At 43.5% G+C, this 16,092-nt stretch overlaps 1 protein-coding gene across 8 annotated transcripts in view; it reads right to left on the bottom strand.

Annotated features, from left to right (window-relative positions):
* SLC4A7 (solute carrier family 4 member 7) overlaps positions 1–15,244 on the bottom strand; it is a 123,223-nt gene extending 107,979 nt beyond the window's left edge. For 5 of the 8 annotated variants that reach the window (XM_065932898.1, XM_065932895.1, XM_065932899.1 and 2 more), the window contains exon 1: positions 14,981–15,244. In XM_065932898.1, the coding sequence (XP_065788970.1) occupies positions 14,981–15,028 (48 nt within the window). In that variant the 5' untranslated portion in view covers positions 15,029–15,244. Of the gene's footprint in view, positions 1–14,348; positions 14,368–14,980 lie in introns of those variants that run through there. The other 3 variants (XM_065932896.1, XM_065932894.1, XM_065932900.1) reach the window with 2 other exon arrangements.
* Between the last annotated feature and the right edge of the window lie 848 nt (positions 15,245–16,092).

Genomic DNA, 16,092 nt, shown 5'->3' on the forward strand with positions numbered 1-16,092 from the left:
GTCTACATGCTGTATACAAAAAACAAAAGTGCCACAAAACAATATTTGCCCTTACTACTGCATTGTTATTTTCTCTTCTTCTTTTCTTTTTTAATGCTGTGTTAATCCACTAGTTGTTTTTGCAAACCACTAAGAAGTCACAACCTATAGTTTGGAAACAGTGAGACCATTCAGAGGCAATGAATACGCAGACCACCTGCACTAAATTTCAGATGCTCCCCAACTCAGAATGGTTCAATCTAACAGTTCAGTGTAACAGTTCCATTTTACCGTGGTACTAAACAATACACATCTGGTAGAAACCATCCTTGCACTTTTGAGTTTCAATCTTTTCCCAAGCAAGAGATAAGCCTCCACGCTGAGGCTGGGTGACCACAGCTCCCCATCAGCCACACAATCCTGCTCAACACACTTAAAACCATTCTGCACCCAGACAACCATTCCACTTTCCACCTTCAGCATGGTACTCAATAAATTACATGAGACAGTTTTCAAATTAGGTTTGAGACCGATGACTGTGCCCAACTGTAGACTAATTATGAAGGGTCCTGGGCACACCCCGGGTAGGCAGGCCCAAGCTCTGCATTAAATGTGTTTTCAATCTAGGATATTTTGAACTTATGATGGGTTCACTGAAACACCAACCCATCGTAAGTCAAGGAAGATCTGTTTTTTCCAAGTTGGACAAGCACAGGCTCATCAGAGCTTTAACTCCGTGGTACTTTGAAAAGCGGATGACAAGAAACAGAGGCATTAGAGCGAGTTGAAGCTGTGCCTCGAGGCCCACGAAGCGAGTGAAACATTCTCACTAAAGACTCCAGAGCTGCACGCACTAAGTCACAGGTCGTTTATTTGCTTCAGACAGCAAACTAAGGTAAGAGCCGTCATACTACAGGGGTTCAAGGCCCTTAAGCAGTAACTGGCCCCACCCACAGGCCCAAACAAGGCTAGTCCACCAGTGTTCATCCATCACACTGTAACAGACAATTCTCTGGAGGCTGAGTGGTAAATGTTCTCATTTTGGCTTTCTACAAAAATCTTCTCAATGGTCATGATGAACTCCTCCATCAGATACCTCTCTCGGCCTAGCCTGGATATAGGGTGATGGATGATGCTATCCTCAGTGATCTGCTGAAATTCACTACCACCTGACTGTCACCTCAAACGGCCCCTAACTATTTGAGGCTCACAGCCATAAATGCAGCAGATAAAACAATTCCTCATGGCTAATCCACTCAGTATTTCAGCACTTAGCCTTTTAAACCCATTTACTGCTAAATCTATTTAATCAGCAATAACAGCAAAGTAAATCACCATATAAAAACTGAGTAGATGTAATTATGTAAAACACACAACTGGTCATTTTTAACTATGATTTGAAATATTGCAATTTAATCTAAAAATCCTTCCCCCACCTTACTGCCCATCATCCTCATCACACCTTTGATTTCTAGTCAATAAAGTTCAGTTCAGTCGCTCAGTCATGTCCGATTTGGAACCCCATGAATCGCGGCACACCAGGCCTCCCTGTTCATCACCAACTCCCGGAGTTCACCCAAACTCATGTCCATCGAGTCAACAAAGTTACTTGTATGTATTTATATCCTACCTCTATCAAAACTGTCTTTAAAAAAGATCCAAAGTAGCTTGGAAAATACAGGCGAGAAAACATCAATCTCAGCAAAGAACAATTAACTTAAAAGCCCACAGTGACATCCTTAAAGCAAACTGTTACACTTCACAACTCCCACGAGAATTCACACATTTGGAAACAGAATGGAAACCTGGCTGTTTAAACTCAATAAAATTCAATGTTACATAGCTATTCTGAAAATTCCTAAATATCTCTTAAGTTGTTTAATTATCCAATGATTTAAATAAATACACAAACACATATGAAAAATGAATGTGTGCATTCACTTGTATATATGTATGTGCAAGCTGTGCTGTGCTTCAGTCGCTCAGTCGTGTCCGACTTTTGCAACCCCACAGACTCCGTCAGGCCCCTCTGTCCATGGGGACTCTCCAGGCAAGAATACTGGAAAGGGTTGCCATGCCCTCCTCCAGGGGATCTTCCCAGCCCACGGATTGAACCCAGGTCTCCCAAATCGCAGGCGGATTCTTTACCATCTGAGCCACTAGGGAAGACCATATATGTGCACATGTATATGCAAAACAAAATTCAGAACATTCACATTAGTTAAAATATATTCCCGTTATTTCAGTTTAAAGAAAAAAATGACAACTCAATTTAAGAAGAAACTATGAACTCTTAATAAAGTAAAGTATAATTTCTTATTATTATGGCTCAGTAGACAATCTAGGAGCCATCTGCCAAACAGATGCAATTTTCTTTTGCACTGTAATCCCCTGCAGACTAAATTCTGAAATCCTAAGTAACAAGAAAATACAGTAAAATCTCTTCAAGGCAGAATTAAGCTACCTAGCAACCCCTGCAATCTGTAACAAGCCACGAATCAGAAGACCATCCATCTTAGGTGGGAAGCTCTGTGCCAGTATGACATAACACAAAGACCTTCCCCATCCCATTTAACAACTAGGGGGTTTCACCTGTTATCTATAGCAAATCCACAGTAGATAAGAAACTTAAGGGCAAAAGAAAATAACTTTAAAAAGATAAGATTAAAAATACCCACAAGCCTAAAGCTAGTTAATGATCAGTAGTCTATGTGTTTTTGGTTGCACTGGGTTTTCGTTGCTGATCAAAGGCTCTCTCTAGTCATGCTGATCAGGGGCTGCTCTCCAGCTGGGGTGCAGAGGATTCTCACTGCAGGGGCCTCTCCTGTACACGTGAGCTCCAGGGCACTCGTGCCTCAGGAGCTGTGGAGCACGGGCTTAGCTGCCCCATGGCACGTGGCATCATCCCGGACCAGGGCTTGAACTCGCGTTCCCTGCACCGGCAGGTGGGTTCTTAAGCACTCAACCACCAGGGAAGTCCCAGCAGTCTATTTTTAAAAGGACAGCCACATATCACCTTTTAAATATTTTGTCAAATGGTGAAAATTATTTAAAGAAAAACAACTACATTATGCTTTAAACTTCCCAACATTTTGCCAAGATATAATTATATTCTTAAATTTGTGACTTAAAGGCAACTTGTAAGTTAAAAGGGGGAAAAAAAAAAAAAAAAAAATATATATATATATATATATATATATATATATATGTTTCTGTCCAAGGTTCCTGACAAAGAACTCCTGAAACACTTGTAATTTCCTAACTGATAGCACTAGGAACATCTTTTGTTCTAATATTTGGTCTTTGACCCTGGTTTCTGACACAGGTCTCCTAAGTCCCTTGGAATTTCCTGGGTGAGAGCCCAGCTGCACAGCAGGAGGTGAAGTGGGGAAGGTTCTCCATCCTTCTCTCTCATCAGTATTTACAGCCACTCCCCATCACTTGCCTGAGCTCCACCTCCTATCAGTGTCCTTGAATCATCCCAAAGTCATCCCACCCACCCCATCCCCTACCTTCCCTGTCCATGGAAAAACTGTCTTCCATGAAACTGGTCCCTGGTGCCAAAAATGTTGGGGACCATTGGTTTATCACATCCTTTCATAATAAATTGGCAAATAGTAAGTAACGAGATTTCCTGAATTCTGTGAGTCACTCCAGCAAATTAATCAGCTCCAAAGAGGGAACTTCTGATGTACAGGTGACAGAAGCCCAGGGGGTCTGGGGTGGAGAGGAGCCTTGTATTCCACTATGGGATCTGACATCATCTCCAGGGGCACAGAACTCAGCGGATTACAGGACACTGGTGTTGTCACAGAACTGCACGGTGTGGGAACAACCCGCACACATCTGAGGTCAGACCCGCTGCGAGGGTGGTCAAAGTGAACACAGACGGGAAGCATGGCAGGAAAACCAAGGTTTCCTAACACATAATCCCTCCCCGCAGAGCTAGACAGAATCTCTCAACATCAGGGTTTAAGGAGAGCTAAGACACTCTGTTTTCTATGTCTTCAATCAATGTGTACATTAACTCTTTTATAATTTTGTTACATGAGATATTTTAAAAAAACAGGATAATTATTCACAACAAGTTTCCAAGGTCACATTTAGCATTTTATATAGTATATTCTTATCTCTAATCATGAAAAGCCCCTCTAGGAATTATAATATCAATTTTACAGATGAGAAAAATGAGATTCAAAGATGGCAGCTGCCCCAAGGCCACCTGGTGGCAGGTCGGGACAGGTAATCCTCGTGTGTTTGAACCCCAAGCAGTGCCTGTTGCTAAAGTTACGCCACTTCCAAATTTTACCTTGCTCTAAAAAAGAGGCTTGGGGCTTGTGGTTCCTTAGTGACTTTCCTATTACTGAATGAAAATAGCTCAATAAAATCACATGAAAGACCAAATGAAGGCCAACTTTAGTCTGAATGAATCCTTTATTCAAAGTTGGCCAAACATAAATAGGCTCATAACAGAACCTTATCCTGAGGATACTGCTAATGGCACGTGCAGAAATGGAAAAGGAAGTTCCTCCTGAACATATTATGAGGTCATCTGGGAACAATTAAAGGAAAATAAAAATAAATACAGAATATAAAGGACTCTGAGTCAATGCACTGGTTAGTTACAACACCTGTATAAACAGTGATCCATCGACTGCAAAGTTAGGAGACAGAGCCCGGAAAAGAGGCCCACTGAGGGGCCACGAACCTCAAAATTACCAAAATAAAAGCACATGAAGAAACAATTCTATTAACGTTAGTAGTAATTTAAAGAAATCACAGAACTAGCCAATTTTATACCAATATATACAGTAGTTGGATCTTTCCTGTACCTCTGATGGTAAAGAATCTGCCTGTAATGCAGGAGACCTGGGTTCGATCCCTGAGTCAGAAAAATCCTCCAGAGAATGGCAACCCACTCCAGTGTTCTTACCTGGAGAATCCCATGGACAGAGCTTCAGTCTGTCTGGTGGGCTTCAGTCCATAGGGTCGCAGAGTTGGACATGACTGGGCACATATATGTGAAGTAGCTAACATCGTATCTGGCATGAGATCCCTTTTCCTGCTATCGGTTATAATCATACACTTTGAAAGTCACTGTTTTCCTAAAGCAAATATTAAAAGTAATAATATACAAGTAAGAGACTCACTGTTTTCCAATAGTCAATATAAATTATTTTCAAACTTCTAAAAATACCTAAGAGTCATAAAACTTTCATTTTAATGATGCTTAATGCGTACTTGCCAAAAATCCTAGCTCAGGATAAAAAAAAAAAATGGTAGGCACTCTTACTCTGATATCAATCCAAACTATTTATTCAATATTCGCACTCAACAGAACCAAGGAAAGGAAAATTCTATTCTCTTCTACTGGTAGTTGCAAAAAGCAAAGTAGGAGTCTCTTTCTTAATGGTAACACTGTAAGTAAAGTAAACAGAATTTATTAATTTACTGATTAAACAATTAACTACAAATATATTCAGCTTCAAATCTATGAGTTCATGGTATTATCCTAACATTCATTCATTGAACAAATATTCATTGATGGCCTTCTATAGAAACCCTCTCTGCCTATGAGTTCGCATGTATACCAGAAGTCAGTTCAGTTCAGTTGCTCAGTCGTGTCTGACTCATATGACCCCGAAGACTGCAGCACGCCAGGCCTCCCTGTCTGTCACCAACTCCTGGAGCTTGCTCAAACTCATGTCCACTGAGTCAGTGAAGCCATCCAACCATCCCATTTTCTGTCGTACTCTTCTCCTCCTGCTTTCAATCTTTCCCAGCATCTGGGTCTTTTCCAAAGAGTCAGTTCTTCGCATCGGGTGGTCAAAGGATTGGAGTTTCAGTGTCAGCATCAGTCCTTCCAAAGAATATCCAGGACTGATCTCCTTTAGGACGGACAGGGTGGATCTCCTTGCAGTCCAAGGGACTCTCAAGAGTCTTCTCCAACACCACAGTTCAAAAGCATCAATTCTTCTGTGCTCAGCTTTCTTTATAGTCCAACTCTCACATCCATACATGACCACTGGAAAAACCATAGCTTTGACTATACAGACCTTTGACAGCAAAGTAATGTCTCTGCTTTTTAATATGCTGTCTAGGTTGGTCATAGCTTTTCTTCCAGGGAGCAAGTGTCTTTTAATTTCATGGTTGCAATCACCATCTGCAGTGATTCCAGAGTCCAAAAAATATAGTCTGTCACTGTTTCCCCATCTATTTGCCTTGAAGTGACGGGACCGGATGCCATGATCTTAGTTTTCTGAATGTTGAGTTTTAAGTCAATTTTTTCACTCTCCTCTTTCACTTTCCTTAAGAGGCTCTTTAGTTCCTCTTCACTCTCTGCCATAAGGGTGGTGTCATCTACATATCTGAGGTTGTTGATATTTCTCCTGGAAATCTTGATTACAGCTTGTGCTTCATCCAGCCTGGCATTTCACATGATGTACTCTGCATATGAGTTAAATAAGCAGGGTGACAATATACAGCCTTGACGTACTGCTTTTCTGATTTGGAATCAGTCTGTTGTTCCATGTCCAGTACTAACTGTTGCTTTCTGACCTGCATACAGACTTCTCAGGGGGCAGGTAAGGTGGCCTGGTTTTCCCATCTCTTAAAGAATTTTCCACAGTTTGTTGTGATCCACACAGTCAAAGGCTTTGGCATAGTCAATAAAGCAGAAGTAGATGTTTTTCTGGAACTCTCTTGCTTTCTCGATGAGCCAATGGATGCTGGCAATTTGATTTCTGGTTCCTCTGCCTTTTCTAAATCCAGCTTGAACATATAGAAGTTCTCAGTTCACGTACTGTGAAGCTCCATTTGGAGAATTTTGAGCATTATTTTGCTAGCGTGTGAGATGAGTGCAACTGTGAGGTAGTCTGAGCATTCTTTGGCATTGCCTTTCTTTGGGATTGGAATAAAAACTGACCTTTTCCAGTCCTGTGGCCACTGCTGAGTTTTCCAAATATGCTGGCATATTGAGTGAAGTACTTTCACAGCATCATCTTTTAGGATTCGAAATAGCTCAATTGGAATTCCATCACCTCCACTAGCTTTGTTCGTAGCGATGCTTTCTAAGATCCACTTGACTTAACGGGAATAGTAAGTGATTTAAAGATGCCCCCCAAAATGCATGGCTCCAAGCAGGCTTTCTCTAAAAAGTCAGTGACCAGTTCTTCACCAATTTAGCCACAGCAAAAACAAAACCAGAAGTCCTAGATGAGTGATTTACATCAATGTGACAAAAATGACATCCCTCCCCCGCCAGAGCTGCAACTGGAGGGGGAGAGAGCAGAATCTTCAGTGGGGTTTCCCTGCCTCATCTGCGGGTCTACAGTCTCAGAACATCACTGAGGTTGTACACTCAAATGGAAATATAAAAATACCTTCAGGAGTGGTACTTTCCTTTCCAAATTACTGGTTTCTGAGAGCTAGCTAAGTGGAAATCATTCCTTGGGTCTTATGTTTAACTAAGGTTTTAAATGTAGGGCTAGATATTTCACAGAAAACACACAAAACAAGAGGAGGAATCGCAGTTACAGAGGCTTTCTCCCAGGGCAGCGCCACATGGCACAATCCAGGAGACGCTGGTCACCCAGCATTCACAACAAACTCAGGACACCAGTGTCAACGGTCCCCCTGCAACTGGGCCACAGTAATCTCAACAAATGTCATCTGGCTATTGTTTTCTTTTTTATTCTCACCCACTTTTCTTCCCATGTTTCCTCTTCTGTCTGGAGTCACAGGGGTTGAAGTCACCTGGCTTCCATGGTTAGACCCTCCTAAGCTCCAACTCAAGAAGGAGAGAACTAAATAATTCTTTTTCACATACACGATTTTCAATCGAAGGGAAGTATAAAAACCACAAAGGAAAATTCTAAGTTTAAAGACATATGTGCGTATATATTATACAGACACACACAAAACCATACAGCCACTTCCTTACAAGTAAGGCACATTCATTTGTAACAGCAACACTCTCAGTCTCTCCCCACATCCTACCTTCCACTGACTCCTCACTAATTTAAATCCTTGGATAGAAAGAAGCTGAAAGGGAGAGAAGGATCAGGACATTAGTGACAAACAAACTCAAAATTTCCAAGGGACTCGAGCATTCAATATTATAATTAGGCATGTAGTGTGTGATTTTACTGATAGACATTTATTGTTAAGTGGTACCTTTATAACATGAAAAATTAAGTAGTTCATAATGTATTAGGCTATATCGACAGATACACAACTCTTTCTCATGAAATAACTAGATAAGTATGTCAACCCATGACATAAAACAATACAAGAAATCATCCTATTTTCCTGAATATGTTTGCATGGTTCAAAAATCAAAACTACATTGCAAGGTACACAATGAAGTTTTGTTCCCACTCTGGTCTCAAGTCCTGTTCCTTCATACCCTCAAAGGCAATCATTTTTACTAGTTTTCTGATAATCTTTCCAGTGTATTTATACAAATACTAGTAAGTACAAATGAAGTCAAAGTCGCTCAGTCATGTCAGTCTTTGCAACTCCATGGACTATACAGTACATGAATTCTCCAGGCCAGAATACTGGAGTGAGTAGCCTTTCCCTTCTCCAGGGGATCTTCCCAAACCAGGGATCGAATCAAGGTCTCCGGCACTGCAGGTGGATTCTTTACCAGCTAAGCCACCAGGGAAGCCCATAAGTACAATATACATTCTTTATTACGCTCCTTAGAGAAAAAGCATGAAAGAGTATCTTCTGACCCACACCCTGATTTTTTTACATCAATTTATTTGTGAGATCCCTCCACATGAGTACAAAAAGCTCTTCCTCATTCATTTTTCACAGCTGTGGTAACCTACTGTGTGGATGGAGCATAATTTATTTAACCAGGGCCCTTTCATGTTGCTTCCAAAGTACCTCCCTAGGTGATACTTCTCAAATCTCTCCTGTTACTGTAACAAAGTGAATTATAAACACTGCAGGATTTGCTTCCTTAGACCTATAATAGCACAGAGTATTTATTAGTGACCTGCTCTCTGAGGGGGAGGCTCCCCACCAGAGACGGGACCTGCGCCCGTGCAGTGGGAGCACTGAGCCCTAACTACTGGGCCCCAGGGAAGCCCCGGTGACCTACTGTGAATATTCTGTAAGAACCATCAGGAATTCCTACCTCACATGGCTGCATTCTCTCCCCATTAAAGCTGAATGTCTTTATTACAGAATTTCTCAGAGCCTCTAATTAATCACTGTGAATCTCCCAGAAGTACAGCCTATGACATTTCCCAAACTTGATTTGGCTACAAAATGGTTCTTTTGCAAAACCTTCTACAGGTACACAGTATTCTGGAAAAAAAAAAAAACTTTAGCAAATACTGGGGTGAATTTAATAGTCAGTCATCTACTTAAGCAAAACATAAACCTGTGAACTTTCAAGAAAGGCACAAAACCAAGCTGAGCTAAGTTTTAGACTAGGCCTTGGCTGTTTTTCGAATTATTAAGTCCTTTGAAATCTATATATAAGCTATTTGACCCTCTTCTAGAAAGTAACATGCACAAGCTTAAATTTTTTCAGTTTCTGTGGATTCAAGGACCCCAGAGGCGCTTCCATAGTCCCCATGGGCATATCTATTTTAGAAGCAATTTTAAATAGACTGCTGTATTTCTATGGCACCATTAATACCCAATACTAGGGCAGAACTCAGGGCACTTCTCACACAAAGCTAATGAAAAAATAGCAGAAAATTCACTATGACGTGCTCCTTGGTGCAAGTGAATAAAGCATACTCAAAGGGATCATATCTAACAATTTTTAATGATATAACGAAAACTAAATTCTATTAAATAACTGTGGGAACTACTGATATTACAAGCAGTTGTGGTCTGATTTTTATACGTGTCTCTTATTGTAAAAAAAAATAAATTAACAGAATTAAGAAATTTGGACTTTAATTCATCTTATACAATATGTAATCTTTTCTGTGATTTTAAAAACACAATACATTTTACATTAGACAATTGTATCTACTAGAAATAAAATTCCGCAGCAAATCTCAACATGACTTTGTAAATGCCCAGGAGAAACAAAGAAAATTCTGTGCTTTTTAAATGCAGATCAAAGAATTCCCAAGCGTGATTACAGTCTAGCAGCAGAAATGATTAGGAGAGAAGAGGTATTAATATCACACACAGGGCCACCACAGTTGGTTTGAGGGCGATTCAGAAGGGCACGGACAGGAGAGAACTAGCAGAGGCTGAAGCCCGGCCCAAGCTCCTCTCACCAAGCCTGAGGCTAAGGTTGCAATTCAGACAAACGCAGCCCTGTAATACCCTCTGCCCTCCCTTCCCTGACACTTCCTCCCCCCAGAACCCCACCCACTCAAGGCAAATATTAAAAAGTGCTAAAATTTTGAAAAAGAAGACATGTTTTCTAGATCAATAGCCCAGTGGCCAAAGCATAGTAAAATGGGAACTTCTAATTTAAATTCTTATCAAAAATTTGTTTCTAAATGATTTGAACAGAAACAGCCCCACTACTACCATGGAATTCAAAGGGAAGAGAGTCCACTATGCATACATTCGCTTTATTCCTTTTTTTTTTTTGGTTACTGTTGAACACATCAATTCCTAAAGTGAGAGGAATTCGGTGTCAGTATTTTAACAGAATAGAGAGTAATATTAGGCTGAAAATATTCTGTATATAAAAGAACATGCACCAAACACAAAAGCACCAATGTTAACTATATGTTATGGGAAATTATGAGAAAAGAAGATTTTGAGTGTCAACTTTTCCCTTCTCATGCTCTGCATAAGTATCGGCATCTTGCAAATTGTGAATCCATTTTCAAAGATACATCCACTTCCCAAGTTTCTAATGAGAAATGATATACATGTCAACAGCTCTCCAAATCAAGCAATCTGACAAAAAGAAGCAGTGCAATCCTAGAATCCAAAAAGGAGAATGCTACACTGCCTGACATGTGAGAAGGATAAGAGTCTAATGACATCAGTTGACATAACACTCTACAAAGAACAAGAAAGGATATTTAAAATATTAGTGCATCTTCTTCTATCTTGTTATGAAAGAATTGTGTTTCACCCTTCACTGTATTATTTATTGCTCTAAATAAACTTATTAAAATTCAAATTATGGTTAAAGAAAACTTAAAACACTTAAAAATATGCTTGAAATAGTCAAACTAGAACTTTTCTGTACCAGTATATCAGCTCCAGCTAAAAATGCAAATCTATATCATAATCTCATTATCTTCCTAAATAAGGCAAGCACTGAAAACATGTTTGGCCACTCTGGTTTTAAACAGTCAATGAAAAGCACTCAGCCGCAGAAGCTGAGAGTCAGGAACTTAGGAATCTGTCACCAGTCCAGTCTGCTGGCCCTCTGCCTTCAGCAGACCAGCAGCAGCAGCGCCGTCAAATACTGTCAGGACACTAGGCCAACCACAGATCCCTTGATGGTGTATTATCATTACACGGCTGACCCTCGAACAATCCATGTGGATTCTGTCCAAGAAATACATATCACAGTTCTGCACAATCCACAGGCAGTTGAATCTGTGGACGTGGAACTGCAGATACGGAGGATTTTTGACTGCATGGAGGGTCGGCACTCCTAACTTCTGTGCTGTTCAAGGGTCAGGTGCAGTTGCAAATAATCCTGAAAGTCTCCCTAAATTGTAAAATTCGATGAGCATTACTCAACAAAATACATGAAGCTGACTGCTAACAAAAAAACAGAGGCAAACTTCACTGTCAGTTATAATGTTGGTATAGCTACCCACTTTGTACAGGAATCAAAAATTCTCATGTTCACAAGAGGGCTTAAAAAAGAGGGTGAGGGAGCTGACTGATCTGTACACATATAAAAACTGATGTTCACTGTAAAACTGAAAACAGTGCGTGCATAAAAGTGGTAACTATAGAAGAAGTAGTAATCAGTAAGAGGAAGCTATCACAGCAATCAAAAGCCGCACTGAATAACCTATCATTTTAACCCCATGAATCACCTGTATGCTCCTTGATATAAAAGACCCATTTTGTGAGTTGCATATACTATCCAATTTAAGATCACATCTGAAAGGAAAGCGGAAGAAAAACAACCCATTACAGGATGTTGACAAGTATCAGTACCAAGGCTTCAGCACACCACATACCACTAACACAACACACCAGGTTCCTTCAACACCACGCTACTTGCTACTTTGGCTTTCGATTTTAACCTACGCAAGTAACTGCAGTCAAGCGTAACAAAACACTATTTCCATATCTTAAGTTCTCTTAGAAGAAAACGGGTATGCTTACCAGGCTCAGTTACCAAGTAAAGCAATAAGTGTCCTACGGTTTCAGGTGAACTCAAGACAGATTTGCTATTTCTCCCTTTATCACACCTCCATGGATGGTGGCCCAGAGACACCAACTACAAGGCCAGAGGGGAACTAAAAATCCTTATCCTGTGCCTGGGGTGCGTGATATCCCTAGAGTTATGAAGAGAGCTCCCCAAGGAGACTGCATACTTACAGACCTATCAATCACCTCTACTACCAATCACCTCTGATTGTTAATATACAATCAGAGTTAATATACTAACAACTACTTTCCTAAAAGTATTTCTCACAGGCTCATGAATGTATTTTAATTGGCACTCACTGATGGAATTAGCACAAACGCAAATACTACCATTCTACACTACACTTGCCAAAATAAACTCACTGAGACTAGAGCTCTGCCCACCTTGTCTGACTGCATCCCCAGTGCCTGCACCTAGGAGATACTTAATAAAAATGCGGTAAAATGGATGAACTTACCTAATAAGTAACAGAATTTTGTTAAATTATGTACTGTTTACAAGCAGAACATTTGCTAAAACCTGGGCACCTTCTAAGAGTGCTATTTGTTGTAAAAGAATTTAACAGGATGATTGAGTTTTTCTAATAAAGCAAACAAAAGTTGCAGAAAGAGACACGAATTGCAGACTGAGCACACAGGCAAAACAAAAATTGATTTTTTTTCCTATGAAGATAAATGACTTTCCTCTTTATCCCAAATCCATACTCAATACAATTATAGAATTTTAAGAGAAGAAAGCTTGGAGCCTAAGTAATGAAACAGATGGGCTCCAGTTTCAGAGTAACATAAACTGCCATCAATTCATTCAAAAAATTTTGCATAATTACATACTTAAGATGGCATTTTAGGAATAATTTTTTATTCTACTTATTTTTTTTTTTTTTTTTTACTATGCTAAGCAGTTGGTTAGGCCTTAGAGAAGTTACAACTGACAAATATAATCTTCCACTTTTTTGACTTTCACTTACCAGAGGAAAATCAATGAGGAAAGAGTTAAGTCTGTCAATGCAAACAGTTCCTCTCTTCCCAGTTTTCAAGTAACAATGTTCTCTACTAACTTAAACCAACAATTTTCCAGTCCTCTCATTCTATTTTTAGATTGTGATAGGTTATCATCTTTGATTTACATTATCAATGTGTATATGGCTACTGCGGCCAAGTCTTCTCTTCCCAAGACTTAGGTGGCATACACTTCCGAAGTGCTCCCCTGCCAAGTCATTAACAGCCTTTGATAATCCCCCTGTCGTCTGTCTCCCTCACTTGAGCAGAGCTGGTTCTGTCTCCATTGGATACTACAGAATGGGTTCCCAGTGTTATCACAATGAATGAAGGAAGGATTTGGTAAGGCAATGCATTATCACGGGCTTCCTTTGCTAACTGAGAAGATAATATTTTTTTTTTGAGAACACATCATAGTTTCTCTTCAGCTTTAAGAAAACGCTGAGGTTCTTGACCACTCTGAACTAAAAGTCTGCAAATGATAAATTTAAGAACAGCCAAGTGCATCTGATACATGCTATTAGAGAACGTGCTAAGCAATACATCTAAAATAAGCTTATTCAAAGGCCATACAAAGAATTAACAATAGATTCCTTAGGACTGACGAGTTTCCAGGATTCTATTACCACCAGTACCACTGCTAAATAACTTCACTGTCTGGATACGTTTTCTCCATGTTTTGAGAAGTCATAGGAGAACACACTGAAAGGATGAGTGGCTACTCTCCAGAGTGTGACAATCTCTAAAACGATGGGGAGGTGGAGGGGGGTGGAATAAGTGAAATTCTTGAATGAGAATACATGAAAAGCAATTTTCCTGTTAGTTGTGAAAGACTGGAAAATTTTTCACTGCAACCTTTCCTCCTTTGCTGGAAGTAGGAAAATTTCTAACACCTCTCTGCCCTTTGAGTCACAGCCGTGGGGACCTGTGCATCCCCCATGAAAGCAGGAAGTCGGTTTGTCTAGCCTGGGCCGTCGGGTCCCAAACTCGAAGGCAGAACTTCTGAAAGCCCATCCCCGACTGCCCCTCACCCGAGACCATTCCGAGCTCCAGCGAAAACGCGGTCTTGCTGGGAAGGAGCAGCGCGCAGGGCTCGGAACACCTTCCTCTCCACGCTTGGCCGGTGGCAGAGGGCACCCGGGTTCTCGCCAGGAGAGGAGGCGGCGAGAGGAACCGTGGCCGCCAAAGGCGGGCGGCTAGTCCACGCGGCCGGAGAAGTCCCGAAACAAAGCGCACGGCTTGCGGGCGGTGGGCAGACGGGGAGCTTCACCAGCTCCTCAGCGCGGCCTGCGGCGTCGCCAGGTGGGGCCGCGCGCCTCTCGGGGGAGGGTGGGTTTCTGAGGGTCTGATCGGCGCCGAGATCATCGGAAGCGAGCCCCGGGAGGAGAGAAGGCCGGGAAGGAGAGGCGAACGCCGCGGGGCGGAGGCGGCGCCTGCCGGGCTGCTGGGCCCCCGGGACGCGCCGCCTGCCCCGCTCCGGCCTCCCCAGCGCCGCCCGCCCGCCCCCCGCCCCAGGCAGCCACACAAAGGGGAGGCGGGCGCGCCGGCCGCGGCGGCGGCGGGGCCAAACCCGGGACAGCGGCCGCCCCGCCGCGCCCCCACCTTTCTCCGCCGCGTCCCGCGCCCCCGCCGAGGAGCCCGCCGCCAGCATCCTGCCAGTTACCCGGGTGAGGAGCGGTCTCATCTGCTCGCCGGTCCCGTCCGCCTCCATGGTGTGCCGTCCAGTCCGCTGCGCGGCCGCTCCGCTGTTGCCCCGTGCGCTCCGCCCGCCGCCGAGAGCCCGGCGCGCGAGGGGAAACGAACTTGCGCTCGTCCGCGAGGCGCGCGCGTGGGGAGAGCCGTGCGCGCGAGACGGGAGCGCGTGCGCGGCGGCAGGCGGGCTGCCTCTCGCGGGGCCCGAGGCCGCAGCGGGTAACGTGGAGCGAGAACTGAGCGAGCCGCAGGCCCGGCGGGGAGGCGGCGCCGCGGATGCGAGGGGCGGGGCCCGGCCGTGACGCGCCGCGCAGGCCCCGCCCGCGGCCTGCGGGCCCTGCGGGCCTCCGGGACGCGCGCCGGCCCCGCGGCCGGGCGCCGGAGGTGGGCGGGAGGAGGCGGGCGGCGCGCGTCCCCGCCCATCGGAGGCCCTCGGGGCTTCAGGCTCGTCTCCGCGCTGTGCCACCCCCTCGAGAGGCCTGCCCCTCTTTGTCAAATCTTTAGTGACCGAAGCTAAGCGTGTAGCTCATCTCCCTCATCCGAGGTGGGGTGGGAGTCACCGCGGAGCCCACCTTCTAATCACGTTCCTCGAGGTGGGAGGGAAGACGGTCGCCCCCTTTCCAAGGACGCTCACCGGAACCCCAGAGGAGCTAGGTGGTCAGGACTGCTCTCGGTTCTACTGCCAGCAACCCCAGCTGGGGCGGGGCGGGGGCGCGGAGGCGACAAGGGTAAAAGAGGACACCGCTGGCCAGGCGTCCTCGTGTGCTGGGGCCCCTGGCCGGGCTCCGCGGCGGCCCCACGCTCGAGTCCATCCTCTGGGGCGCTCCCACTCCACACGCACAGCTCTGACTGCAGATACTGAGGTGCTTACCACGCAGGGTCATTTACGGATTGGGTGAATGTCCATCCATAAACGTGCCCGACAGGTATCATGCTTATCATAGGCGTTATTGTCAACTGGGTTGTCTTAAGTGTTCAGAAAAGGAAACAGAAAGAGCTGCATCAGTGCTATGGAAGGAAACTGTATATGACAGCAGGTCTGGAGCACTTATACTATCCATCTCAAAATGGATATTAGTAAAG

Source organism: Muntiacus reevesi, chromosome 4, assembly GCF_963930625.1.
Source record: "Muntiacus reevesi chromosome 4, mMunRee1.1, whole genome shotgun sequence".
In the NCBI taxonomy this organism is placed as follows: Eukaryota; Metazoa; Chordata; class Mammalia; order Artiodactyla; family Cervidae; genus Muntiacus; species Muntiacus reevesi.